The 27,088-nt window shown below is 38.6% G+C and overlaps 1 protein-coding gene across 3 annotated transcripts in view; it reads right to left on the reverse strand.

Moving 5' to 3' along the window:
- The window catches only part of kalrna (kalirin RhoGEF kinase a), a 210,285-nt gene that overhangs the window by 48,047 nt on the left and 135,150 nt on the right, over nucleotides 1–27,088 (reverse strand). For 2 of the 3 annotated variants that reach the window (XM_017692407.2, XM_017692406.2), the window contains exons 13-33: nucleotides 26,816–26,990; nucleotides 25,609–25,804; nucleotides 23,264–23,430; nucleotides 20,434–20,553; nucleotides 17,437–17,655; nucleotides 16,727–16,876; nucleotides 15,395–15,509; nucleotides 14,164–14,279; nucleotides 13,453–13,575; nucleotides 12,790–12,972; nucleotides 11,263–11,381; nucleotides 10,812–10,878; nucleotides 10,423–10,532; nucleotides 10,096–10,165; nucleotides 9,820–9,909; nucleotides 9,264–9,356; nucleotides 8,572–8,683; nucleotides 7,733–7,923; nucleotides 6,652–6,753; nucleotides 6,286–6,428; nucleotides 5,410–5,512 (exon numbers count right to left, since the gene is read on the reverse strand). In XM_017692407.2, the coding sequence (XP_017547896.1) occupies nucleotides 5,410–5,512; nucleotides 6,286–6,428; nucleotides 6,652–6,753; nucleotides 7,733–7,923; nucleotides 8,572–8,683; nucleotides 9,264–9,356; nucleotides 9,820–9,909; nucleotides 10,096–10,165; nucleotides 10,423–10,532; nucleotides 10,812–10,878; nucleotides 11,263–11,381; nucleotides 12,790–12,972; nucleotides 13,453–13,575; nucleotides 14,164–14,279; nucleotides 15,395–15,509; nucleotides 16,727–16,876; nucleotides 17,437–17,655; nucleotides 20,434–20,553; nucleotides 23,264–23,430; nucleotides 25,609–25,804; nucleotides 26,816–26,990 (2,764 nt within the window). Of the gene's footprint in view, nucleotides 1–893; nucleotides 1,156–5,409; nucleotides 5,513–6,285; nucleotides 6,429–6,651; nucleotides 6,754–7,732; nucleotides 7,924–8,571; nucleotides 8,684–9,263; nucleotides 9,357–9,819; nucleotides 9,910–10,095; nucleotides 10,166–10,422; nucleotides 10,533–10,811; nucleotides 10,879–11,262; nucleotides 11,382–12,789; nucleotides 12,973–13,452; nucleotides 13,576–14,163; nucleotides 14,280–15,394; nucleotides 15,510–16,726; nucleotides 16,877–17,436; nucleotides 17,656–20,433; nucleotides 20,554–23,263; nucleotides 23,431–25,608; nucleotides 25,805–26,815; nucleotides 26,991–27,088 lie in introns of those variants that run through there. The other variant, XM_037539083.1, reaches the window with a different exon arrangement.

The raw sequence follows: 27,088 nt of genomic DNA on the forward strand, positions 1-27,088 counted from the left end.
TCAGTAGAAAATCAATGGAAGTTGCAGAACTGAACTGAAGGGTGCAAAAAAGTGCTAATGGATGTTTGACTGCTGATATAGCACTTCAAAGAAAACGTAAGCAAGAGTACACAACCCCTAGCATGACCTAATTTCTGTTTGGCAAGCCATGCCAGTACAAACACTCCCTATCACTGCCTCTTTCTCTCTCTCTCTCTCTCTCTCTCTCTCTCTCGAATACCAAGAAACTCTGCTGAAGAGAAAATCAACATACTTGTTCTTAATTTAACACCTCTGTGGAGGCACTAGCTTAGAGGAAACCACTTTGTAGAGGAAAGCTTCACAGACGAAGGGAGTGAGAGATTTGGAATAGCTATGATAGCCTTCTACTGTCATATCAAGAATAAACCCTTCAGTTATCTCATTCACTGTGTGCTCTAATAGTCTGTTTCCTGCCCCCCCCCATCTCAGCTCTCACTGAACTGAACAACACGCACACAGCGTCTATTCCAGTGTCTCGCTGTGAGCATACATTTAATGCACAAAATGAACATCTGATGCACAGATGTTCACCCAATGCTGAAGTAATCTATTTCCATTACACTGAAAAACATATGACCTAACACTAAAATGGCACAGATCAATTTTACAGGAAATGTGTACTTAATATTTTGTTCTGTATATCACCAAGAAAAATAGTCTTTAGACAAATATTTCCCCGATCCACCAGGTTTATGGCCTCATCGGTTACTAGCTTAATTCTTACCAAACAATCTGCCTCCACACCTTTGCCTATTCTCACGCACTCTCTGAAAGACTGCCACCAACCACAGTGTACCTATAACACTAAAAACACACTCCTCGATTTTAACTTTGCACAAAACAAAACAATGAGAAAGGCAAAAGTTACTTACGCGACTGCTCTCTTTGAAAAGTTTAAAGCTCATCCACTTTGGCATGGTGGCTTGTCTGTCTTTCTGTTCTCTCCCCTCCTTCTCTCTGTCTGTCGCCCTGTTACTCCTTCTCTCCCTGTGTCTTGCTCTCCCTTTCTTCCTCACTCACACTCTCTCTGGCTTGAGGTTGGTATGTGATTGGCTGGGACAGACTGGCTCGCAGGCAGTATAATGTCTGAGACCTGTCACTGCTGAGTATGTGGAAGACTGAATCACCTGTAGAATACGAGTGCAGTTCTCTAGGGTGCATGCGTGCTCAGCTCAGTTAAACACCTCCCCGAGAGCGTCCTCTATCTGCTCAAAGGAGTGTGTAGGGGCGTGCGCATGTGTGTCTAACCCAGCTGTGTTCTGATGACAGTAGCACGCGGATGGTCTTGTGACATGCGGATACAGCAGTGATGAGGAGAGAATAGCCTTATTATCTGACTGGCACTGAAGGCCATAGTAGCTCTGATTTCTGAAGTGTACAGTAACAGGCAGAGAGCCTGCCCTGCAGCAGCGCAATGAACAGATCTCTTATGTTAAAACGGAGTAAAGCATACGGTCTGTGTTGACACAGATCTTTGTATCTGCAAAATGATAACTTCACAGGAGAAGCAAAAAACCTTTTTAACTTTGAATGAAAGTTAATGGAATTAAATGTTTTTTCATGTGATTTTTAATCATCTCTATTCTCCCATGCAACATGCAATTTTAAAATTTAATGAAATTATATAAAAACAAACAAACGAAAAAAAAACATAGCATCCAACAGCAACAATATGCAGCCTTATAGTCACAGCCCTGAGCTCCAAAAAAGAACACCATCTGGATGCAAACTGAAATTAGCCCTTTCGTTCAATGGAAGGAATAACATATTTCAAACACAAATATACACAGAGCCTTGACCAGCATGGTGCAAGTGTCAGGATTCACTTCTCAGAGATAAGCAATAAGGCAGAAACAGTAATATCATAATACTTGGGGCCATATTCACAAGTCAGAACATGTAACTGAAGCCAGTACTGCCACGTGAAAAAAAAAAAAAATCACATGAAAAACTACAATATTTTTTTTTCCCCCCAAGAAGGACCAATTTTGCTCACCTGGGTCATGCCACTTGGGACCCCTTTCTAAACCAAGGATAAGAAAGGTTACTGTGACTTAATTTATCACAATCTCATAAGATCATATCACTTGTAGTTACACTGTCCTCTGGTACCTGGTACCTCAATCCAGATGTCCTTATAGAACTGAAGACAGGTGGACTCAAGACCATCCACTACAACAATATCGGACTTCTTGTGAAATACACTTTGCTTATGTGATTCACAGAATTTTGGTCAATTTGGCCACTGTTTGTCCACATCAGCATCAAACTGAAATGATTGGCTGATTCACTGTGGAAGAACATGAGACAACTTCTAGTGTGGTTAAAATACAAGAAAAAGTTTCATAAACAGTTTAATAAAATGCAATGGTTCTAATGTGAATGGCCCAGAAATATGTAACATATATCAACCTATGTCCACCTGCTCTGTGGAACTGTCTACTTGTCCACAACCAAATCCTGGAGAGACGTATATCCCTCTAGCCAACACTGGACAATGTAAGGCTGTTTCTGAGCATCCTATTCTATTGGCAACGCTTTCCTAAGAAGATTGTTCAAGCAGTGTAATATACACTATGGAGATTCTAGAAAGCTCATTCAATGCTGTAAATGACCTATGCAGCCAGTTCTACAAAAGAGATAAGGAAGTAACACAGACAGCAGAAAAGGTGTGGACTCAGCTCTTCTATGGCCATATGTCCTCAGATAAAACAAGTAATAAAACCAAAGAGAAAGTAGAATAAAGTCTGCCTCTTAAAAAGCAGATCAAAAGAAAAAAAGCAGAAAAAATGTACACACAATTATTTCATATTGTAGAAGTAGTTTTCATTTGCCCTAAAAGAAATGTAAATAAAAAAACTGCTTTATTAGTCCCAACTGCGTATAACTGGACTCAGCACTTTAAGTTGAATTCAAAAGTAAATGGCCACAGGGTTTTGTTTTGTGATATGAAAACTGGCTGGGCATCTCTACCGCCAGGCTTTCTGCCAGGGCTATTTCCACAGCAACCATCAGCATTATACTGCTTGAAAAGAAGGCATTAAGACTTACAGAAAGCAGAGAAAAAGGCTGTTCCTAAAGTTAGAGCATGTGTACCCCCACAGTCAAGACACAAACAGGAAAAGAGAGAGTGAGAGCCAGAGACAAACAAAAAGACAAAAACAGCATAATATATGGAGAGACAGTGAGTTGAGGCATTGTCTTGGAGTAGGGTGGGCATCTGAGTGGTCTGGAAAAGTCTGCACTGGTCACAAAATAATTATTTACAAGCCCAAAAGAGAACAAGCACCCACCATGGAACAATTGACGCGGCCAAGCTCGTAAAATAACAACAAGCTGTCAGAAATAGTGACACAGTCTTTCAGTGACTTTAACAAATCTGTAGTTTTATCTGTTTTTCATTGTGCCTTGTTTTGAGTTTATCTTGTGGAAAATATGTCATAAAAACTCTGCGCTCTCTTGTTTGTGTGTTTATCCAAAGGATGCACTGTATTAACTAAAATTAGGTCACAACAAAAGGGTCTTTGTTACCTCCGTCTTTCTATAGCAACATATATGAACATTCATTCATCACTAACTGGCTCACAGAGTGAATCAGTATCACCACTAACACAAAAGAGAAAATGTAAAGCTGGCTCATGACACTATAGAAAGAAAGAAAAAACACATTAGCATCCAGTTGTGGATTGTAAAGTGCATTCAGGTTTTCAGGCGAATGAAGGACCTTTCAGCGGAATCATTACAACCCTCTTCAGGACAGAAAACAACAGCTACCCACAAGCTCGTCTGGAGGGCACAGCAGAAAAAAATTACACCCACACACAGTGTGTGTGAGGGAATAAATCACTCCTACTCTCTCTCTCACTAACCTTCATACATACACATAATGATGAGTGTGTTTTACTTAGAGATGGCATCAATCCAATATCATTTATTGGTATTGGGCAGATATAAGCAATCAATGCTGGATTGAATATCATAGAGAAATATTAATTTGATTTAATGCAGCCTGATGTTTAGGTATTAAAGCCTACTTCTAGATGCCTTAAATGGAGGGCTTCTAATAAAAACTAGCTCACTTTAAAAGTTTTCAAGTAAAAATTAATAAATCATATAAGTATTGATATTTGCTGATTATCAGAGCTTCTATATGCCATGTTTCGTCTCGTGTCCCGGTGATCAGTGGGCGGAAGGCAGACCATCGCATCAGCTACCAAATTCAATGTGATAACATTTCATGATGAATGGACCCACAGAAATGCTTATTACTTTGACTTCCATTATAAAGTAAAAATATTTTTCCTTTTCCTGTAAAGTTGCCACTTTTGGAAAACAATGTTATGAGCAATACATGATTTTAAAGCACTCCTTATTTTTACTATGTGAAAAATGTATTGCATTCAGACACCACCAAATGATATCAAATATAATTTGAATTTTATGTATCGCTACATCTGTCCAAGAAGCTATTTTACTCGTTCATTTATTTATTTATGTATCTCCTGAAGATTTGCTTTATTGACATGACATTTCTCCAACACAGTAGAGCACATAGCAAAACAGCAAGATGAAAACAGATGAGCCACAATCAGCATGGAGAATTCCAGCTGCAGCAGGAAGCCACTTTGCTCTGGGCAAGAACAAGTCACAAGGACACACTCATCTCACAGAGACAAACCATAAACAAAAACATACACAAAGAACATCCTCATGTAAATACCCCAAAAATCAAACACAGACAAACACTGTCTGTTCAACAGGAAGCAGCATAAAATGTAGCTTACTTTGATTTCATAAGGCCCCCCATAGTTCCTATGAGGACACAGACCAGCACACAAGCGGAACAGGCTTTTCATAACTTCACATGATTACCTGGCACCCTAAACACAAAGTGCCATCATGGCCACCATCCCTACACAGCCATGACACTGCCCCTGCTCAGCATATAACAAAACAGTGGGAAACCCCGTTTCAGCCTGTCAATCAAATGTCATATTTCCCTCAGGGGGCGGGGTCAGCAGCATGTTTTATGGATCCAAATCTTCAACAGTTTGGCTGGTGTTTGCCTCAAACTGCTGAATGGTTAAGTCATCTCAAACAGTCTTGCTTAGGTGAATTCTGAGAATGTGTTAAATATTATGATAATATAACATACTTGAGTACATCACACAGCTAACACAGTAGCGGCAGGCAACTTTAAACCTGATTTATCCATATCTTTGCAAATTTTTTGTAGTGCAAACCTACAGAAGCTCCATCAAACGTGTCTTGGCAGAAGACTGTAAGTTAGATTTTTTATCACTACAACAATGTGTTAAGCCATGGCTGCAGTGCAAGCTGAATGACTGTAGGCTCCAGGAAACAAATAGGGAGAAATACAGTTTCTACCTTGTCACTGTCTACAGTGTTCTGTGAGGTTCGTGAGGCGATGGAGATGGTGTCTGGCTGACTGCTGCCATCTCCCTGACTGTCAGCATCCTCTGCAGTATCCCTGCACACACACACACACACACACACACACACACAAATAAATAAATACTCACAAAACAAGCACAATTTACAATACAACTATGTACAGCAGCTGTAGTTTTAGACACAAATAATGAGCAGTTGTCTGAAAGCACATACAGAGAAAAATGACGGATTTAGAAATATATACATAAATTAATAAACATTTATGTTATAAAGAGTTACATTATCAACAATGATATAATGATGGAATATTTAAGATAAATTTTTGGAATACTGGAATGAAATATTTTGCATTGGATGGAATATTTATGTAAATCTTTAACATCTCAAGATGGCTTACAGTGGTTGATTGTATTGACTATAAGGTATAAAACGTTCAATGTATTTAACCAACCAATATCTCATTGAGAATCAGTAGAGTGCTCTTAGGTAACAAAACTGAACCTCACACCAAGGTAATATTACACAGAGTGCACAAAAAGCAAAAAAAATCCATTTAGGGGCAGATTAGAGAAAGCTTTGTATGCATAATGCATAGCCATTCAATATGGACAGCCATCAATCAAACTATCTGAAACCAGATATACAATCAGAATACAGCAATGATGCATACCTGCTGAAATTGTTTCTAAACAATGGACATGTACTTGCTGTCTCTGTTGAAACTAACCGTGTAGCATGTTCATGCTCTTTGTGGACCTTTTGTGAAACTTTAGATGTTTTGATATGGAATTTCCTTAATAGAACTTACTTTAAAAAGTGAATGTGCATATGGTCTCTGTGGAATCTAACCTCTTGCTATTGTTACGTGGCTTAGCCGGGGTTTTTGGTATGGGGATGGGCTCCTTTAGCGCCCCCTTCAGGTGAATTATCCTCTCCTGAATCACCTCCCGAATGTTCTTTATCCACTCCTGCTTTACCTCAATGCTAGATGCCTGTGGAATTAATTCAGTTAAAGTAAAAAAAAAAAAAAAAAAAAACGCATTCGCCTGTTATCCTGAGTCACATTCATTAATAATGCTGATACAGATACGCACAAAGTTGGCAAATCAGAAAGTACTCAAGTGATGTTTTATGTGTTATTGTATACTTTATTTTATTTTAAAGTCTGACTACATCTACACTCATGGTAAAGCACAGATATGGAGATAAAGGAACCTTGAGGACGGTTTTGTTGTCGGACGAGGGCGTGCGTCCTGCCCACAGTGCAAATTTGCAGGGGTCCCCCTCTATGTGCTCTGTCACTCCCAACTCAGATGTCTGAGAAAAAAAGGGGGGACACAAGTGATTCAGAACAGCTTATCACTAAATCTACAGAGTTCTTTAGATGGAGAAAAGACCATCATATAAACCATCCATTCTTCATAATCTACATCTGAGGAAGCAAGCTAAAATAAATCATATTTCAAATTAATTCAATGTAACAAAAACATCTGCTATTAAACGTTCCTTCATTAAAGTGCGCTGCAAACGCTGTGCCTAAGGACCTCTAGTGCTATAGACGCAGGTGGCACTGGGCAGGTGCACATTCATTCATATTTAACACAGAAGAGAGACTAAATCCACTCCATCTGCTCTGCATCTCTGCAAACACACACACATAAACACACACCTGCCTTTCTTGTCTCTACAGACTCACTGATAAACATCTTGCAAAACACATATACCATGAAAAACAGATTGTACAAGGAGATCTAAACTCACTTCTAAAATCACTTTTACCTACTTTAGTGTAGAATTTCAGCAATTCATAAAATAAACTGAATAAGAACCATACTTTTTTAATGTGACTCCACACAAGAAGTCCCTATACATATTTTTTGTTCCTAATAGAGGTACAGGCATGCACTGAGAACTACTGAACTAAAAACCTTCATAACTTTCAGAACTGCCTTAACCTGAAGAAAGTGTAGTTCTTCACATTATATTAAACTGGAAGGGATACACTGATATGGAAATGATGCTGATATCTGATATGTACAGAAATATTTACAAAATATAGTAAATATAAAAATTAATTTTAAAAGATATTTTTAAGCAAATATCTACCAGCAGTGATCTGCTATATCATTGTGCCTCTCTAAAACAGATAAACATATGGACGGGTGTTTGTGTTTTCATAAATTTCACATGCTCACTGCTAAAGTGATGTGCCACAACATTGATTAATAATTTAGATTTTAATTCATATTTTCCAAATAATTCCAGTAAACCGAAAAGAATACACATGGCAGTGTACCAGTAGTTTGTTTTTGTAGACATATTTGGTGCGTCCAGCTGAGTCCTTGATCTCCTTGCTGAAAACAAGAGAGATTTCGAAGAGGAAAAGGTGGCGGTCCCGGCCCTTCCGGATCAGAGATTTGGGGTCCCAAACCTGGAATGTATCCTGCAAGATCAGCTCTCCCTGCACATCCAGATTCTCATCAAAACCTACACCAAAGCCAAGAGTCAGGGGTCAAAAGTCACACAAGGTATCAAAACAAAAATAGTTAACAGTTCTATGGAGAGGTTTAGTGCAGTTTTAGGAAAACACCAAAGCAGATTAAACATGTTGAAGAAACTGATCTGCTACACTATAGTCCCAAAAGTATCCAAACACCAATTGCATCTACTGCTAAAACAGACATTCAGTTGCACAGAGAGCTTATATAACCTCCACAGAAAAGCACTGCTAATAGAATTGGATATTCTGGAGCAGATGCACATCTGTCCAAGGTCACCATGTCCAATGTCAAGCAACAACTAGAGGGATACAAAGCTCCCACTGGGCTTTAGAGCAGTGGAACTGTATTCTCCAATATGGTTCAGTTGAGTTGGAGTGGTGTTTGTGATCCAGAACAGATCATCCATCATCAGTACTTGCAGTACAATGCAATCAAATGTCTAATAAAGTCTTTCCAGAAGAGTAGAGGCAGTTACATCAGAAAGAGCAGGTGTTTACAAACCTGTGGACATGTCAACAACTGAAATGTGCTTCTCTATGTTGACTATGATAAATGAGTGGATTTGGCTTCTATCATGATTATAATTGTGCTTTGACCCTTGTCTGTATAAAGCCATCAGTACTGTGCGACGTACCCTCTAGCATGCTGAGATGCATGGCATCGTTAGCTCTCTTCGGCACACCCAGCATCACCTCCAGCCCATCCTTTATCTCACCTTTGCCCTCTTCACAACAGCTCAGTAGCTCCTGAGGGGCAAGAGAAGAAAACTGATGTTCTCAAACCATCATAAAACTGCATTTCAGCAGCAACAAACTGTTCATTTATTTTTTGTTAGATCAAATAAGGAACTGCTACATCCACAACATTTTGCAAAACTTTAGCATTACTACAAAGATGATGTTTAGGTGCTTTTAATACATTGAACACAGTTCATATGCAGTATATATACAAACATGAGCAAAATAAGAGATGTCTGATGTGGCTTTTGGCCAGGGGGAAATTAGAATCGAGACTTTTGCACAGGACAAATTGGTATGAGTGAAGTGCCTTCAGTAGAAAAGAGAGAAAGAGTCTCCAGGGAGTTCATTAAAGCTCTGTTATTTCCACAGACAGTAAACAGAGAGAGAGGGAGAGAGAGAGCAATAGAGAAGGCGAGAGAGTGAGGAAGGGGTGGGGGAAGGAGAAAGAAAGTGAGCAGTAAAAGGCTTTGATGCAGAAGCTTTTCCCTGAAGGTAATAGGCTAATCAGCACTCTTAGGATTCTCTCTGATTTCTGCTGATGATCTCGTCTTCCCTCCGTCAACAAACACACACACAAACCAGGCACCTTGAGGAGGAGCTGGTACTTGGTGATCCTCTGGACAGGTTTGATAAGGTAGGAGGAGATGGAGTTTGCCAGGCCATGCCTCTGCTGAATTTCCTGCATGGGAGCACATTCAGCATTTAGCATTCAAATCTCACACAAGAACCAAAAGTTCATGCACAGCACACTCACTCCTGGTCTTCCTTTTCTTCATGTTTACTGCTGAGCAAGTAGAAAGTGGGTAACTACTGCAACATCCTATAATTCAGCTTGAATGGCTAGCTGGTGCCACCTATTGGTTAGGTCAGACTGAAGCAAACAGTTGCTTCAACCCTCAATTAAAAATTGTGAAACACTCAGACGCCCCATCATTTGTACAAAGTCTGGCATTTTTTCTGACTGCTACTTTGTCAGTACTAACAACAGGTTTGCTATATTGATTCCTGACTGGAAATATAACCAAACTATAAAAGGAGCTTTTTAGGTAATGTGATAAAATAGTAATGTGATAAAAAATGAAATAAAAAGCTAAACACATCAGCACAGGGAACACAGGGAACAGGAACAGGATTGCTCTTACGTCAAAAAAGCTCCCAGCATGCTCCAGTATTAGCTGGCTAGAGTCTGGCTTGTTTTTACAGTATGTCACATAGATTTGGAATTTATCCGCCTGGAAAACATAATGTGAAATGTACATTAAAGGTAAAAAATAACTGACATTATATTTACATCAACATCAGCTCCCCTGTATCCACCTTCTTCATAAGTATATAATACACAGAAACTGATGCAATATTAGGACTGTTATTCTAAAAGGCTTGATATCAAATCAAGGTATTAACTGCATGCTGCTTACCCATGTGACAAAACAATGGCCCACATCCTCTGGTAACTGCTCATAATTTATCAGCTCTTTTAAGAAGATGCTAAATAAGGCAACAAGATACAAACAATGCTTAATCACAGTCCGTATGCACTCGCATATCACATGAGGATAATAATCAACATAATATTTGCATATATTTACATATTTCAAGCTTCATTTAAAAGAGAATGAAACCCTCACATATTTCATCCTTTGACAAAATGAGAATAAAAGCCTGTTTTACCAAAGCAGTGTGTGTTTGCTTGTAAAAAAGATAGATTTAACATTCTTAAACAGCATTTTTAGACAGCTCCTTACTTATTGTGGAAGTCATAAATCTCCTGAATGTTTCCAAAGATGACATGTTCTTTGTTAGCGATCCCTGGAGGGATCTCCTCCACACCACTGGTCATCTCCCACAGGTATGTCTACACACATACAAAGACAGCAGACACAGGAAATAACTGTCTGCAGTAATCGCCACAACATTACACAACAGAACGCTAAAATCAGGGCATATTACACATGGTGACTTTTTTCTTTAGGGTTCTGTGTATCTGCTGTGGCTTCTTGTGTAGGAGAAAGAAAAGCTGTGCCTCTAGCACATTGCTACAATGTACATTATGCAAAAGTATTGTTTTTTCTGTGGTACTTTTGTCCACTTACATAATTTAAGTGCCATCATAAAAAAAGACACTTCTGCTTACCTCTAAACACTCATGAAGATCTCTGACATAGGCTTTTTCAGTCTGCAGCAACTCTGCCATAATAAATCTATACAAAATACAAACATACAGGGTGTTAGCAGAGCACCATGCTACGAAGACTTAGCAAACATATAGTGCAATTTAAAGTACATAGTATAGTACCACAAAAACTAAAAATGTTTTTTTACTATTCAGTTAATAGCAATTTTTTTTGTTGTTTATACCAGTATATAATTTTTTTATTATTTTGTTTTGTCAGTATACATTGCATTTTTCTTCAGTTGCTTTAATTTGTGTTTTCACTTATCGCAAAAGCCTCAGTAAAACCCTTTTCACTAAATCACAAACAACCAAAAAACCCACAGTAGGTTATGCTCTTATTTTTTACATTAGAAACAACAGTGAGTGGAGTAATTTGACCCAATGTGTAGTGAAAGCTGTGTTCACTCACTCTTTCTTCCTGGCTGACTTCCTCTTCTCTTCGTTGACCTCGTGGTTGGGGTCACGAAGTTTCACCTCTGGGTCAGTCAGGCTGGCTGGAATAATATCCAACTCCAAGTCTTTATTATCCTAAGAGACAGAAACATACCCATTCACAAATTTTTTCACAACCTCTACAAATAAACTTGATAAGATGTTGACGTGATCACTGACCTTTCTTGCTTTTCTCAATGTTTTGTTTAAAGGTGACATTTTAAAATTCATATAACTAAGAGAATTGAATAGATGAGACAGACAAGCCAAAAAGCAACTGCAATCCACTTAAGCAGGTATCAGAAATTATATTACTGTTCTAAAGTGCTTTGATTAGAGAAGGGCTAATGAACTGCCCTGAAACGACCATTGACATTTCCTTGCCTGAGTACAAGGTTAATACCCCTCACTGTATTGTGATTTGTTTGATTAAGGGTTTTTGACCTGTGCTGCCTGGTTTCAGGGGTGCATAGACAGTCTTAATGGAGATGTGCTAGAATTAGCAGGTTTAGAGGCTCTTCTTCAGAGCAGTCAGGGTTGTCTGAGTCAGTATGGGTTGATGTAATAAAGACTTAAAGGACTTTAATTGTTGAAAGCATTGGGTTCTGCTGTATTATTCTGTGGACTTTCATTATGTTCTCTTTTTAGCAATTGCCTATGGAGAAGATGTTTAAAATCCAGTGAAAGAAAGTCATATATGCTGGGTAAACTTTTGCAGGATTCCATTTACTCTTTTTACTAAAATTCTAAGTGTGACCAGATGAGATCCGACTGAACTTTTCCAGGGTAAAAAACACGTCACCAAGTACGTTGTTTCCATCTTCTACTTTTGTGTACATTTTTCCCCCGTGTGATACAAGTTGACAAGCTGGACTTCAATGTTTTCATTATGAGAGAAGGCTCTTGGTCTTGGTCTGTTTACACTGGTGTTATATGTAGGCAAGATCCATCTCTGACCACCTCCAAATGGGATTTAAGTGATCTGATTGTAATCCACTCACAATGCATCCTGGGTATGTTTACACCTGGCTTTTCATGCGTTCAGTTCATATCCAAATGAGATCTGATCACCAAAAAATGCATGTTAATGCAAGGTGTAAACAGGATCTTACACTCTTGCCACTTTAAAGGTATCTTAAAACCTAGACATCTGTTTGACTTCTAAACAGAATTAGCTCCTTCCAATAGTTCATTGCATTATGTAGTTATTTTTTTCTCTTTTATTTTTCAATTTTCCCTTTCTTTTCTAACTACATTCTATTATATTCATATCAAGCCTTTATCATTCCTCTGTACTTTGTTTCCTTTGAATCTCCCCCTAAAACATGCTATACAATTCTATAAAAATAAAATGTGTTATTTTTCACTAAAGATACAATGGTTGTTCAGGTAGATATTGTCTTACCATGTAGGCTGGTCAATACCTGAGCTAAAATACTGAGCATGCTGTATAGACTGCACTCTGGTTCTAGATGTGCAGTGTTATGGGCTGGAACTGACTCACCTCAGAACTGATGCCCAGGGCGTTGTTTAGGCTGCAGCGGTACTGGCCCATGCGCAAAGAGAAGTCTCGGTAGCGCTTGTCCACAGTGCTCACCCACTTTTTTAGCTCAGTCACATGAACATGGCCTTTCTCCACAAAATTATCAGCCAGCTGAATCAGCAGCTTCACCTTTTCCTTGGTTTGCTGGGAGACAGGACATGTGGTAGTTGGCCTAAGTAATTCAGTGCAAGGGTGTTTTTTGACAAAGACTATACGAATTGTAAGCCAGTTTGTGTGTGCGGAGGTGGTTGTTTATGTCTGTGTGTCTAGGTTTTCAAAAGGGAGAATGTATTTGAAAAAGGTGTAGCATTATTTTAAGGCAAGTGTGGCAGAGAATGTGTATTTTTGTTTGTTTCAGTGTTTATGTAGTTGTTTGTGTTTGTAAGATTGTGATGGTTTGTATCAGCTGTAGACTGCAGTCTTTGTGTCATCACTGACTAACAGCAGGACAGATGTGAAAACGTTATCTGATGAGTGACAGTAGTTGGTAAGAACATTAAGTGCTTCTAGCTCTGTGCTACTGGACATTCCCAAAGAGAGAGAAAGAGAGAGAGAGAGAGAGAGAGAGAGAGAGAGAGAGAGAGGTTCAGGCTCAGCATGGCTATGGGTGTGAAAGCCCCCTACCTTGGCAGAGATGCAGAATTCCTCATACTCTTTCAGGAGCTGTTGGGTTTTCTCAGTTGAGTCTCCAGCAGAGTTGTGAGTGGACAGGAAATAGTCCCCTGCCTCCTGAATCCACTCTAATGACTAACAGAGAGGGGGAGAAAAGTTGCATGAGTGAGGAGCTTCAACACAGATATCTGGTATACATATTCATTACAGATGTGTTACAGATGTATTCACAATAGATGTTCAGAGATGTAGTCATTCAATACATTTAGTGCAGATGAATGGAGCACATCAAGTGCACGTGCTGATGTTCAGTGCTGTGAAATACATTCAGCACAGATGTGTTGGTTATTGTGCAGTGCAGGTGAGTGGGGTACATGTGGTTGGTTAGTGTAGTGGTTAACACCTCTGCCTTCTACACTGTAGACTGGGGTTCAATCCCCACCTGGGCAAACACCCTACACTATACCAATAAGAGTCCGTGGGCAAGACTCCTAACACTGCCTTGGCCTCCCTGTGTAAAATGATCAAATTGTAAGTCGCTCTGGATAAGAGCGTCAGCCAAATGCCGCAAATGTAAATGTACATTCAGTGCAGGTGAGCGGGGTATGTTTGGTGCAGGTGTGGAGTATGTTCAGTGCTGTTGAGTGGGGTATGTTCACAGCAGTTGAGTGGCATATGTTCAGTGCAGCTGAATGGGGTGTGTTTAGTGCAGTTGAATCTTACCTGTTTGGCACTGCGTTCAAACACAACATACTGCTGGCACTGATCCAGTCTGCGCTTCTTCATTGTCCAAAAGTGCAGAACCCTGTTCTCCCTCTGCAACAGTTCATTGAGGATAGCTACAGGAGAAAACAATACAAATGAATATCATGGTTTGAAATATTATCATAATACAATAACAATAAAACACTTCATGTATAAGGTAATACACGTGTCTGCATGTAGTGTTCTGAATGTTTTTTTTTGTAAAATAAATAAATAAATGAATAAACAAACTTTTCTGATGGCCCGTGGTATAACATCACAGCAGTCATTCATTTCTGGACTCTGGTTGTTTTTGCATGGTCCTAATGGGCATCACATCTTTTGTTTCGCATTTATTTATTTATTTATTATTTATTTATTTACTTATGGCGGAGCTGGTGGTATACTCTTGGTGATCTTGCTAGTGTGTTAAGAAGGAAGAGCACTGTGTTTTTTACTGTCAGCTATGAAGGTGCTCAGACCGATAACACACAAATATTTTTAAAAAGTGCAGCAAATTATGCTTGTTGGTGTTCTGAGATTGCTCAGCAATTTTCCAGGGATGTAGATACATTGATACTTTTGCCTTTGTCACCATGAAAACAGAAAGCTAGAAAAGAGAGACTCTTAATATCTATGTGTATCACTTTCAAAGCGAATTATGATTACCATTTGATATCTGCATCTTCATGATTGGTTTATTAATTCGATTTGAATCAAAGTGGTGGCTGATGCCTGACAGAGGTGGAAAATTTAGGTCCAGAAATCCTTCCCAGGACTTTGTTCCAACTGCCTGGACATCTCTGCAGGTGGTTTGATATAACTAGAGAAGCCAGGCTATTGGAACAAAATTCTGGGAAGCATTTTTACTTTCTAGACCTACATTTTCTACCTCTGATGCCTGACTATGTACTGCAATACATGTAACCAAATTAAATGTATATCTAGCATGCTCTGATGTTAAATTTCCCTGTTTGGTGCAGACTATCATAAAAATGCATTTCCACCGGCAGCTAACTGAACCAGGGTTCTTTTGGAAGTGGACCAAGCCCCATGATACTGGACTACGGTTAATTTCTTGTTTACCTTTGTCAAAACAAGTCTAATAAAAGATAAAGGTAAATTCAATGCATCCCTTTCCAGGGTGGCTGCAGTACAAACATAGATGTATCTGATCTTTCACAAACTGGAATAGACTCTGCAGACTTACCTTTGACCTGCTGCTCAGGGCTGCGGGTATTTCCAGAGGAGGTGGGGGTGCTGACATTGTTGCGGTGGATGTACTTGAGGAAAACTTCAGCGTTTCGTCTGGCTAAAGTGCAGGCCTGAAACACAGCGGCGCACAGACTGAGATCACAGCTGAAAATGACAATATACTTCCACTTCATTTGTGTATAAAATTTATTCCAATCAGCTCCCAGACAGAGGATATGGTAAATCACTCTCTTTCATTGCCTATTCAACTTATTCTTAAGCATACTGGTGGGGTGGCAGAGAATTAGTCAGTAAAACTGATAACGGACTGTATGTTATACCGTGATGTCACATATTAAACTTATGCTCATATGCAAAAATTTGGGTACCCCTAGTGAAATGAAGTTGTGTTGTTCTTCTAAATGTTCATCTATAGAGAACAAAGCTTCTGGACATTTTAATACACAATTACTTTTATTGCTGACTTTAACATATTGGTGAAAAAATAAAATATAAATGTGTCCTGTGCACCATTATGGCACATTCAAACATATTTCATTTTGGTGTTTAAATTCCAATTATATATGCAAAGGGCCAGTGGGGCAGCAGGTTTTCATTGCAACAAAGCTCACATGATCAGTGGTTTAAAGACAGTGATTGACTGATTAAACAAGTGGAATCAGATGAGCTCTTCTGGTTTGGAATGAAAATCTGCACTGGCCATTTATGGATTTTGTGGACATCCTTGCTGTAGAGAAAAATGAACAAAACATGTCAATTGACCAAGGGTCTTTTTTTGCATATGACATACGACTACAAAAGATATATGGATATGTGGAAAGTTATTGTTCTTAAATGTGCCCTCGCTCTAGCAGGCTGGTGTCCAGAGGTGGAAAATAATAAGTTACTGTACTTAATTATTACACTTAAGTATACTTTTGAAAGATTTGTGCTTTAGATTGAAACTTAGTACTTTTCCTCAATTACATTTCCAAGAGAACTATTTTTCTCTTACCAAACAGTCAAGTTTCCATACATTCTATTTATTTATGTTTTTAATTAAAACATTAACAAATGCATATCAGCACAATCGGAAAGTGTCCACAACTATAATTAATCTTAATTAATCACTTGTGGCCTTCTCTGCTGCAGGCCAATGTAATTATTCTGATATTATTCTATGTATGCACGCAAAGTTTATATCCTACTGTTTAAGAGTGTTTGATTTATTTCCACTTTCACTCAATTTTTCGTTTCACACTTCCACTTTTGATCAAGCAGTTTTTGACAAAGTACTTAATTTTACACAGTTTCTCTGTACTTTTTTCCACCCCTGCTGGTGTCTTACCTTCAGGAAAGCCTCTTTCTGCTCCAGGTGTTTGCTGATGAGGGGAAGCACGTGGTCAGTCTCAGCTGCAGGACCCAGCTTATCATGACCTCCACACCAGTCCTCATCTCTACGATACTCCTGCTCCAAACTCTCCAACACACTGCACACCTACAAAACACACGCACACAAACACATGCTCAAACATAACTATGCATGCCTGAAAATGCAATACTCTCAAAAACATTAACTCACCCACAGACATTTATGCATAAATAGATTACCTATCTACCCATCACATAGATCTTTGACCTCAGATCAATACGTTAATTTCTTTCAGAATTATTCAGTGCATTGCAAATCCAAAATCGACCACAATTAGATCAGATTATTTTGGTATGATTCAAAATTGTTTTCATAAAAATACACCATATGGACAAACGTGACTATAAAACCTACTTATGTAATAGTGGAATAAAACAATAAATTCAGGTAGTCTGTGTATTTATTTCTCATTTTAGTTTGTTGGATTTTTAGATTTTAACATTGTCTAACACTGATGATAATTCAAACAACTGAACCATCATCTTCAGATTTATGTTTCATGATGCATCTATGTATTTTTTTCACCTGTAGTGGTTTGCTCTGGTTTATTCATACACCAGTATGACATAGCTCTTCAGCTCTGGTCTCAGCTACCAGCAGATGGTGCAGTGCTGGCTGTGTCTCACCTGTTCAGAAGTTTTGTAGAAGGCCACAGATGCATTGACCAGTTTGAGGCGGTCCTCCATCTTCAGCATGAGCTGCTGCCAGTGCATGGCCACCTTCTCAGCGCAGGTGCGGATTGCTTCGGGGTCATAGTGGCCTGCCTGCAGCATAGCTTCTGCCTTCTGTTGGACTTGTAGTGCACTCTGATGGGTCTTCTGCAGAGAGTTAGCATGGAACAGAGACTGGAGACAGAGAGGAAGGGATAGAGGAAAAAAAAAAGAATGACATAACACAACCTTGCATCTTAGAAATGGCTCTATTACAGACAGTGAAAAAAGACATGATCCTAATTGCTTGTTAATGTAATGAGATTTTGATTTAACTTTAGGCCAATTATTGGTCCATTTGTCATGAAATGTTTACTCAATGTAAAAGGTGAATGCCATTTCCAAATCGTGTAAACAATTAAAATAGAAAAAAAAGTTTTGATATGGCAACAAAGTTATCTGGCGATTTGGGCAGTGACTAGCAGTAATGAGTTGTAATAAACTACAAAACCATTATGTAACATAACATAAATGTCCTATAAACATCCTGAAAGGGAATTCCACTGATTTTCAAAATTTCTACGTAATAAATTGTTAAGATGTAAACAAGAGTGGATATATGTGAAATGTCCCATTTTAGAGAAAAATACAGAGTCAAAATTGTGGAAGTATTAGGAACTAGATGGATCATAAGCTACATAAATGGCCATTAGATGAAACTGCTACAAATGAATTGCCGGATGCCTGAGACAATGTTTTAAAGTAGTCTGGAGTTAAGCCTATGGCCTTATACATGTTTAAAATACATTCGTAGCAGAGAGGTATATGTGTTCTAAGGTTATATATCACCAAAAGAAAATCATTTGCTGCAACTTTACCTTGATCAATATTCAATATAAAACTTGTTTACATTCACTGCTCATTTTTGGTAGAAAATAAAATGGCAATATTTGCGTATGCATCACAACCTCTGGTTCCTATTACCACCACTGTAAAAAAATCTGTCAGTAAATTCTCTACAACACATCATGTCACAACAAAACACTCTGAATGAGTTTCCATCTCAATGACTGCATTATGCAGGAACTGCTCTTTAAGCAGGAGCAAGAAATAACAAATCTGGTGAACAGCAAACACCAGTTCATTGAAAGAAATCCAAAAGTAATAATCTCTGGATTGCTCTCAGCAGTACTACTATTACTCAACATCATCCAAACTCCTGCTGCCTCCCTTTTCCTTCCTAGCGTGTGTGCAAAACCTCTGCATGACAGATTTAGGCCTTCTAGGGTCAGCAGACTACCTGCTTCTTGTCTGCTGGCGTGCTCGTCGTGAAGCGGGGAATAAATCTAGTTTTAATAGTGGCCGTATGGATGTTTACAAGCAGAGCTGAACAGGCAAAATTCAGTCCAGAGCAGGAAAAAACAATAGCACAGTGAAGCTGGAGCCAAAAGCCACAGTGATGAATGAACATCACAGCCTGGAGAGGTGAAGGTGCAGACACATATCCAACACCCAATTATGAGAGATTTCTACACTAATAATAACAATAAATGTGGATACATAAATCACTGCACAGCATTTATATGATGTAAGCATCCAGTGCTTTAGCATGTGGAAAAAGACACTTTTCAAAAGGAATGAACAAAATCCATGTGTGCATTACAGAATAGTATTTGATTGTGAAGGTTCATCTTAAAACTTGCACTTGAGCAGACAGAACTCCTGGCTTGACTAATGCCAAAAAAAAAAAAATGAATTGCCAATTCCAAAAAGCAGACAAATTGTAAATCTATCAGTGGTGTTGTCATGCTTGTCTCTTTTATAGTACCATGTGGATTAACAGCTCCTGCTGTATCCGTTTGGCATAGCGCAGTGTAATCTCTTCCATACAGGGCCCTGCCCTAAAGGCATTCACTCTAAACTCTTCCTCACAGTAGGCAGAAGTCTGATGTGTTTCTTCTTTTCTGGGTGAATACATGTATATCGCTTCTGGCCCAGGGAATGTGAGGTACAATACTGATTGCATTAAAGCAGCTACAGCTACATCCTGTGCATTGATTCAGTAAAAATGTTGCTAATAGGTTCTTAAAGGGGCTTTGTGTTCATCCGCTCAAATGGGTTCCAGAGCTGTTCTGAGATACATGTGTTTTAGAGTGACTGTGTGTGTGTGTGTGTGTGTGTATGGGTGTGTGTATGGGTGTGTGTGTGTGTGTGTGTGTGTGTATACACATGGGCCCTGGCATACAGTGGGCTGGAGATTGTGGGCAGGTATGGACTCCATTGGAAAGCCGTGTAAATAGGAAATTCATAACACAAATATTGAATAACATATTTGTAAAGCGATGCTTAAATACTTACAAACAGGGAAAATATTACTGCAGTAAAACTACTCAAGTACAAAATATTACTATGGTAAAATCTGTTTTTCTAAATGAGTACAAAAAAAAGAAAATAACTTACTTTTAAATGCAGTCAAGTAGCAAAAGTCAAATACTTTGAATTTTTACAGTAACATTACATTATTTTGATAAACAATTTCTATTACATCAGATATGAAAAAAAAGAAGTGTCAGCTGTTTGTGTTTGCAGCCATACAGCCACAATTAACTGTACTTTTTCTTTGAGAAATACGCATAACTGACATGTGGTGTTCTTATGTAGGCCTCTGCCTCACAAATTCCGTTACTGCGACATGGTACTTTTTAAGTAAAGAGTGTTATAAATGAAGCAAATGTCTGTCACTTTAGTTTAATGTGTATGTCAACACAACATCAATTATTTTATACAACATACATAAAGTCGTCTTGCAATTACTGACGTACGATTTTTAGAAATTTCAAAGTATCAGTAACAGTTGTTATGGACTCCCCATGTCAGCAGTCTTCAAACAGTGTTACTAAGTATTACTATATGTATATTTGGGTGAGCTTGGTAGGTGGGGATAGTGGTAACTGTGTGTGCACATGTGTGTACCTCTATAGCCAGCTGGAACTGTTCATGCTCTCTCTGTAGTTGCTCAGCCTCAGACAGGGAGCTGGCATTCACCATGCTGGCATTCAGCATGGACTCACCGTTACGGATCCATCCCAGTACCTAAACACAAAACCACACAAGTATACACATCAGCCAGAACCTAAAGATACACCATGCATGCAGCTCCTCTCCTTACTGACCTGAGTATTTGCTATACAACGTGAGTGATATCTAACACCGTTTGGTTTCATGGGGATTTAAGCCTTTTCATGCTACACTAATCTGGACTATTTGTTGGTTTTAGAACAAAATCATGTGAAATCAAGATTCCCTCAAATCCATGGTGGCTCTACCCAAGAAGAATTCCTAAGACTGTCTCTTGTTCCTCTTTTCTTCCTTCTCTCTCTCTGGTGATCTGTCTATCAAACCATTTTTCTCCATTAGCACTCATGTAAGTGGAGGCGCTTGATATCTGTGTCTGGGGACATGCTTTGGCCCTCAATTAGGTACTGAATGAGATTAGAGCTGCAAGAGGAGAGATGGACTCCAGAGCAGCAGTGGCCATCAACATGCGCCTGCATTACTCTCTATTGATCTTCAGTCTGGACCACTGAAACTGATAGAGCTGAAATGGCTCTATATGGGACAGTATAAACATTCTTTAGCTCTCTAAGAGCAGAAGATGCATTTATTTTGGTGTATTTTACTTTTGCGTGGAGATATTGCAAACGATCTAAATGGTGTCTATGACATTTATACATCAACTCATTCTGTATGTAAAGTACAATAAAGTGTAAAAGGAATGCTGGAATATGGCAGACAGACCCACTAAACCTACACTATATGCTTTTTAATGCAGCTGATGTCTTGCTATGTAGATGGTGCTAAAAGTCCTCTCTCACTGTTGCACTGACTACATTTAAATGAAGCACCTGGTACCAATGTTTTATTAAAACTTTATTAAAAAGTGGAAAAATGTCCCCTGTGGCAGAGCCTGTATATGGGGCTATTAGGAGCTGCAGCTGCATTTTTCTGATTCATTTTAAGAGGCATACACTAGCTCCACTGTTTGCCTGCAGAGTCATTAAAATGTGCATTAGAAAGCTTTACTGGGTTCTGGAGGCAGTTGTATCTTAGCCCTAGAGTGCATGAGAGAGAAATAGCAGAGTTGAGCATGTCAGTGGAATGTTTATGCAGTGTTTATACATCTAAAAAAAAATATTTACAGATCTTCTGCAATGCTTTTGCAACTCTATGATTTCCTTGCTGAGATGCTGTTTTTCTATGATATAGGATAAACAAAGATTGCTAAATGCTGTGGGCCTGGATTACTGAATTGTACGGTAGAGTCGGAGCTGCTCTGGGAGATAAAGTGTTAGCATCAGTGGAGTGGAGGAATGGCATGTTTTATTCATGTGGCCACATTTTTAAAAACAAACAGTGTTTTCAATGAGGATGCAGTGGAGTAGAACTAGCTTATACTGTACCTCTTCATAGCTCACTGCAAAGCTCACATCATATTTACATCAAAACTCTGAGCTTTCTCCAGCACTGCTAGTCTCTCCACTTGGATTTAGATAACATACACTGCATGGGTCATAATGAACATTTTTTTAATAAACAACAGACAGATCATGTTGCCATTAATAATTATAATTAAGAATACATTTTTTTACCATTACATCTGTCTAGTCTGGGTTGTGTGACTGCATGAGTGTCTATTTACTATTATGTCTGAAGAACAGATACAACAGGTGCTACAGAAACATCCAAAGTCTTAAATTAGTTTAGTAACCATGACAACTGCCATAAGGACTGAATTTAGGACAGTAGCTAGTACAGAATAAGTTAACTATCTTATGTAAAGTTAATTATCTTATCTAAAAAAGCAGTATTATAGAAGCACTCAATTTGCACAAAAATTTCTAAATACCATCCTAACTTTAGGACAGGCCCAATGGTGTCTCAGCTTCCTAATGTTTTAAGCTTGTGTTCCTACCATTAGCTGTTAGTGAGCTGTGACAAAGAGTATAACAAGCTCATTAGCAGGAACTAGCATATGCTGTTATAGTTATTCATACTGTAAAACAGCAGTTAAACCTTTTAGAATTTAGAATTTTTATTTCCTAACTCTGCAGTTCAAAAGCCCCTTTGATCCAATTCCCTCTCATTATCAGCACGTTTTAACATTGATAAAAACGGCAAAATAAAATATTGCAGTGATGAAAATAAGTCTTGGTTAATGGAAACTGACACTGGAAAGCTACTGGGAAGCAGTCGCAATATTGTGGAAATACTTCCAGTTCATTGCACTTTAGTTTTGTTTTGTCCTTTTTGTTTGGCTAACTAACTTACAGTTTTGTTTATATTGTTTTGATGAAGCGTTTACATTTAAGCTGTACACACATTGTTGGTGGCTTGGTAACATACATGACGATTGATTACTGACCTCAGTTGAGCAGTTTAGGATTTCTGAACTTGAGATAAAGTGCTATAAGATGTAATTCTTCAATTTAAGATAGGATTAGCTTCTGTAATGTGAGAATCATATAAAAGAGCGCGTCAAATTGCAACTTCCGACAAGTTTCTGTAATGTGGCCCTAGTTGTATATTGTCACTGTCCAAATAAAATGTATATTAATAATAATATATATATATATATATATATATTATAAATAAAATTTATTTACACTGTCCTGCATTGAAAGTTAAGAATGTTTTGTCTTCTTTTACTATTTAGTTCTGTTACTATTAGAGATACTTGTTCTTATTTTTGTACTGTGACAATTTTCTGCTCACATATGTGTATGGGTGTGTTTGCATGTGTTACCTGTTTAACCTCAGCCTGTAGATGCCGTAGTTGGAGGCATTGTTCTAGTCGTTTCTGTGTCTGCTCTGCACTCACATCCAGCTCATGTTGCTTCTCATGAAGGAACTCCAGCAGCTCCTGAACTTGAGTGGCCAAATCTACTTCCTTCTCCCCAGTTAATTCAATACCTACACACATACAAGTATCAAACACATCAGTGTTAAGTACAGTAATGTAATGTGATGAAGAGAGTGACTGTAGGATATGCATCAGTTCACATGAGGATAAATAAGCAAATAGCGGTAGAAGCACTGTGCTTGTTTGTAGAGATGCACAAAGAAATCAAAACCACTGGGTGGCAGTATACATCTACTTTCTGTATGGAGTGCATGGTGCTTCAATAATGCTACTCTTCAGGTCAGTACAGCAAAGCCTCATGGTGGGTAATTTGTTATTTACATTCATACATATTAAATCATATTTTCTAGGAGCACATCTTTTGATAATACAGCACATACCTTTGGCCATGCATGTATTATATGCATTCCAGACTAAAGCAAGAAATCAACACTTTTGAAATGCACAAAATCGTAACTGAATTAAAGAGACACTGAAACTGGACTATACTGCACTGAAATTAAATGCAGAAATCCAATCACAGACGTTCTCTGGTGCTCTGTGGAACAGGCTAGGACACGCCCAGCCTATAGCAGAGAGTGTGAGATTGTCACAGTGTGATTTGGCAAAGTGGCTGTCCAAAGCCAGGGCAGAGAAAGACTCATGAGCCAAGGCCCATATGTGGGAATGAGGGGGGTGAGCGATGGGTCAGCAATTTAGAGAGAAAAGGCTTGTTTCCCATGTTAAAAATATCTCTTAGAGACAGAGACTGAGGCAGAGAGAGGGTAAGAGGATTCGTTGGGGGGGGTGGGTGATGGGGGTAGGGTGGTGGGGTGTAATAGAGAGTTAGGAATGCTAGGATCAAGATAGAGAAGAGAATGGAATATGGAGAAAGGAGATAGGGAAGTTTTTGCTTCTTTAACCTAAGTCTTCACCTTTCTCCAGCTGGAGCTCAGCACAGCTATTGAGATAGACCTGAGACTAGTCTCTTAGAACATCAGCTTCCCCAGTGGATTACTTATCCACACACTGCCTATCTCCCTTTTGTCATTTTGTGTGTCTTGTGCCTCTTTTTTCAGCTCTGCCTTTCACATACAGACTGCTCAAAAAACTTTTAGATATCAACTATTAGCATCCAGATGAGGTCTGGATCTAAGCCAGTTTTGTCTATGGAGAAAATAAACAGTGTTTAAAAAAATTGCTGATATCGCAGCCAAAAAGCTGATACCTTTTGTCTCTGTACATTTTTCCCCCAGGGCTGTATGTAAAGCTACATGTGTTGTAGCACAAACCTACAAGTATGCATTTCAATAATTGGAACAATTTTTACTGCGAAAAACAGAAGTAGACAGTAGAAATTTAGTATTTTTTTCCTCATTTTGTGAAATGTACAGATAATTTTCTTTGTATCTATCTATCTATCTATCTATCTATCTATCTATCTATCTATCTATCTATCTATCTATTTGGGAAGACATTTTTTTCAGCAGGCAAACAGAAAAATCTTAAATTGTTGCTTTATTTATAACATTACAACATCAAGCAAAAGGACATTTGGGCATTTTGTACGTGTTGTGAGGCCCTTTGTTTACAAACATCTGGAAAAGCTTAACCGGTGTCGCATGACAATGTTAAGCAGATGACAACTCACAAATAACTAACTATCAAGAACTGACTACAATTTCCATGAGCACTTGGACTCAAAAATATCTGAAGGAAAATGTACAGATGTGCACTAATAGCAGTATTTTTTTTAAACAGCATTGATTTTCAAATGGGCAAAACCAGCAAAACTAACAAATACTCTTAGTCCATTTTTGGGCATATTGTCGACTCCAAAATGACACAGAACCTCAGAGGCCTATTGAAAGTATTGAAACCCACACCCGCAGAATCTTATGAGTGCATGTTTGTTTGCACTCACAAAAAATATGTATATAAAGTAAAAACTATACCAAACACACTCTCCATAGTAATATAAATAAGATGTACATTTAATTTTGCTGCTGTTGCAGTAATAACAACTGATATGCAAAACATTCACATGAGCAGAAAATACTGCACCTGGATCATGAAAATGGATTACACATCACCAGGAAGATGCTATGTTTATTTGTTGCTAGAGTGACAACTATCCATTCATTTTTCTATCTATCAACCCACCCATCCTTCCATAACCTATCTTCTTCCCTCCCCATATCTGTCTACTTTCCTCACTCTCTTTCTCATCTACTTCTTGTCTCTCTCACCTGAAGCCTGGACCTCCATTATGTACTGGTGCAGGTCCTGGCCCTGCTGGATGACCTCATAGGTCATGTTGTTCATGGCCACTTTTCTCTCAGCGTGCCGCTGTAGCCTCTGCTCCACCAGACTGGGCTCCTCTGCGTTAAACTCATTCACCTGTCGCATCAAGTCCTCATTCCAGGCGTCCAGCTCTGCAGTGACCTGCAGGTTACAGGACAGAGTAAAAAGCATGTCTACTCTTTAATCTACATTAATTCATAACAACTGTATAGGTATATATTACTAAACAGACAGGACCACACTGTATGTTGGATTAGCATGTTTACATATTTACAAAACAAAATGTCATTCAAGCATGACTTAATACTCAATATTACATGATGTAACATCATTAGAGCATTTCCATGCTGCTTGAATTGGATGGGACCAGCCCAATCAGATGCCCCACCATATGATTCTACACAGAACTGCTCTGATCCACTACAGAGTACAGACAAAGCAACTAGTTGCAGCTTGTTGAAGTTGTGTCATCTGTGCTTTCAAAAATCGGAAGAAATTATATTCGATTGGTCTTTGAACCGCAGGGTGGTGACAGATTCTTTCTTTTTATCTTTCATCTTTGATGTCTTTATATGGTACTCTCATATTTTGAAACACAGATCACAGAATTCTTCTGTAAGAAACACTCCTTAAACAGAATATTCACATCACAGCACACTGTTACAGAAGAGAATTCCCAGAAGTCAGCAGGCTAGGCCTCATACACTCTGTTTTTACACATTAAAGACACACCCCATTTAATATCTACTTCTAAATAGAGTCTAACTGATATATCGTTTGATTGATATTATGGTTCCACAGATTTACTGCCTTCAGTGGAAATCTTGCAGAATGAAGCACTAATGATGTTTTTAAATGTTCTGTACTCTTTTATATGTCATATGGAACAACAACAACCAAACATGCATTAGGCACTAAAGGAACTCATGTTATAGAGTTCAACTTAGTGAGAATTTGTCTGATGTCCTCAGTGTTAAAACGATTGGAATCTATTTAATATTTGTCTATATAAAATAATTTGTGGTGTCAACAGTAATGTGTTAATAATTAGCGTAAAATTATTCATGTTGTTCATCACTCATAGCTCCATCCTGAAGCCCAGCTTCCTGTACTCTTCTTGTACAAATACGGCTTTAAAATGACACTCCTCACCTCGATGGTGTACTGCTCAAATATGCGCAACTGCAAGAAGATATCCAGTTTGATCTTCCTCTCGTGGAAGAGCTCTTCCATCTGACCCTGAGCTTCATCCAGCTGCTGCAGCACACTCTCAATATGAGCAATAGAGCTGTTATGGGGCATCTTATTACTGCTCATCGCTGAATCTCTGTGCCAAAAAGGGGAGATATGATATTAGTGTGTGTTAGTGTGTGTGTGTGTGTGTGTGTGTGTGTGTGTTGAGTGCATGACTGTGAGAGCTCGGGG

The sequence above is a fragment of the Pygocentrus nattereri genome, chromosome 6 (genome assembly GCF_015220715.1).
Source record: "Pygocentrus nattereri isolate fPygNat1 chromosome 6, fPygNat1.pri, whole genome shotgun sequence".
Classification (NCBI taxonomy): Eukaryota; Metazoa; Chordata; class Actinopteri; order Characiformes; family Serrasalmidae; genus Pygocentrus; species Pygocentrus nattereri.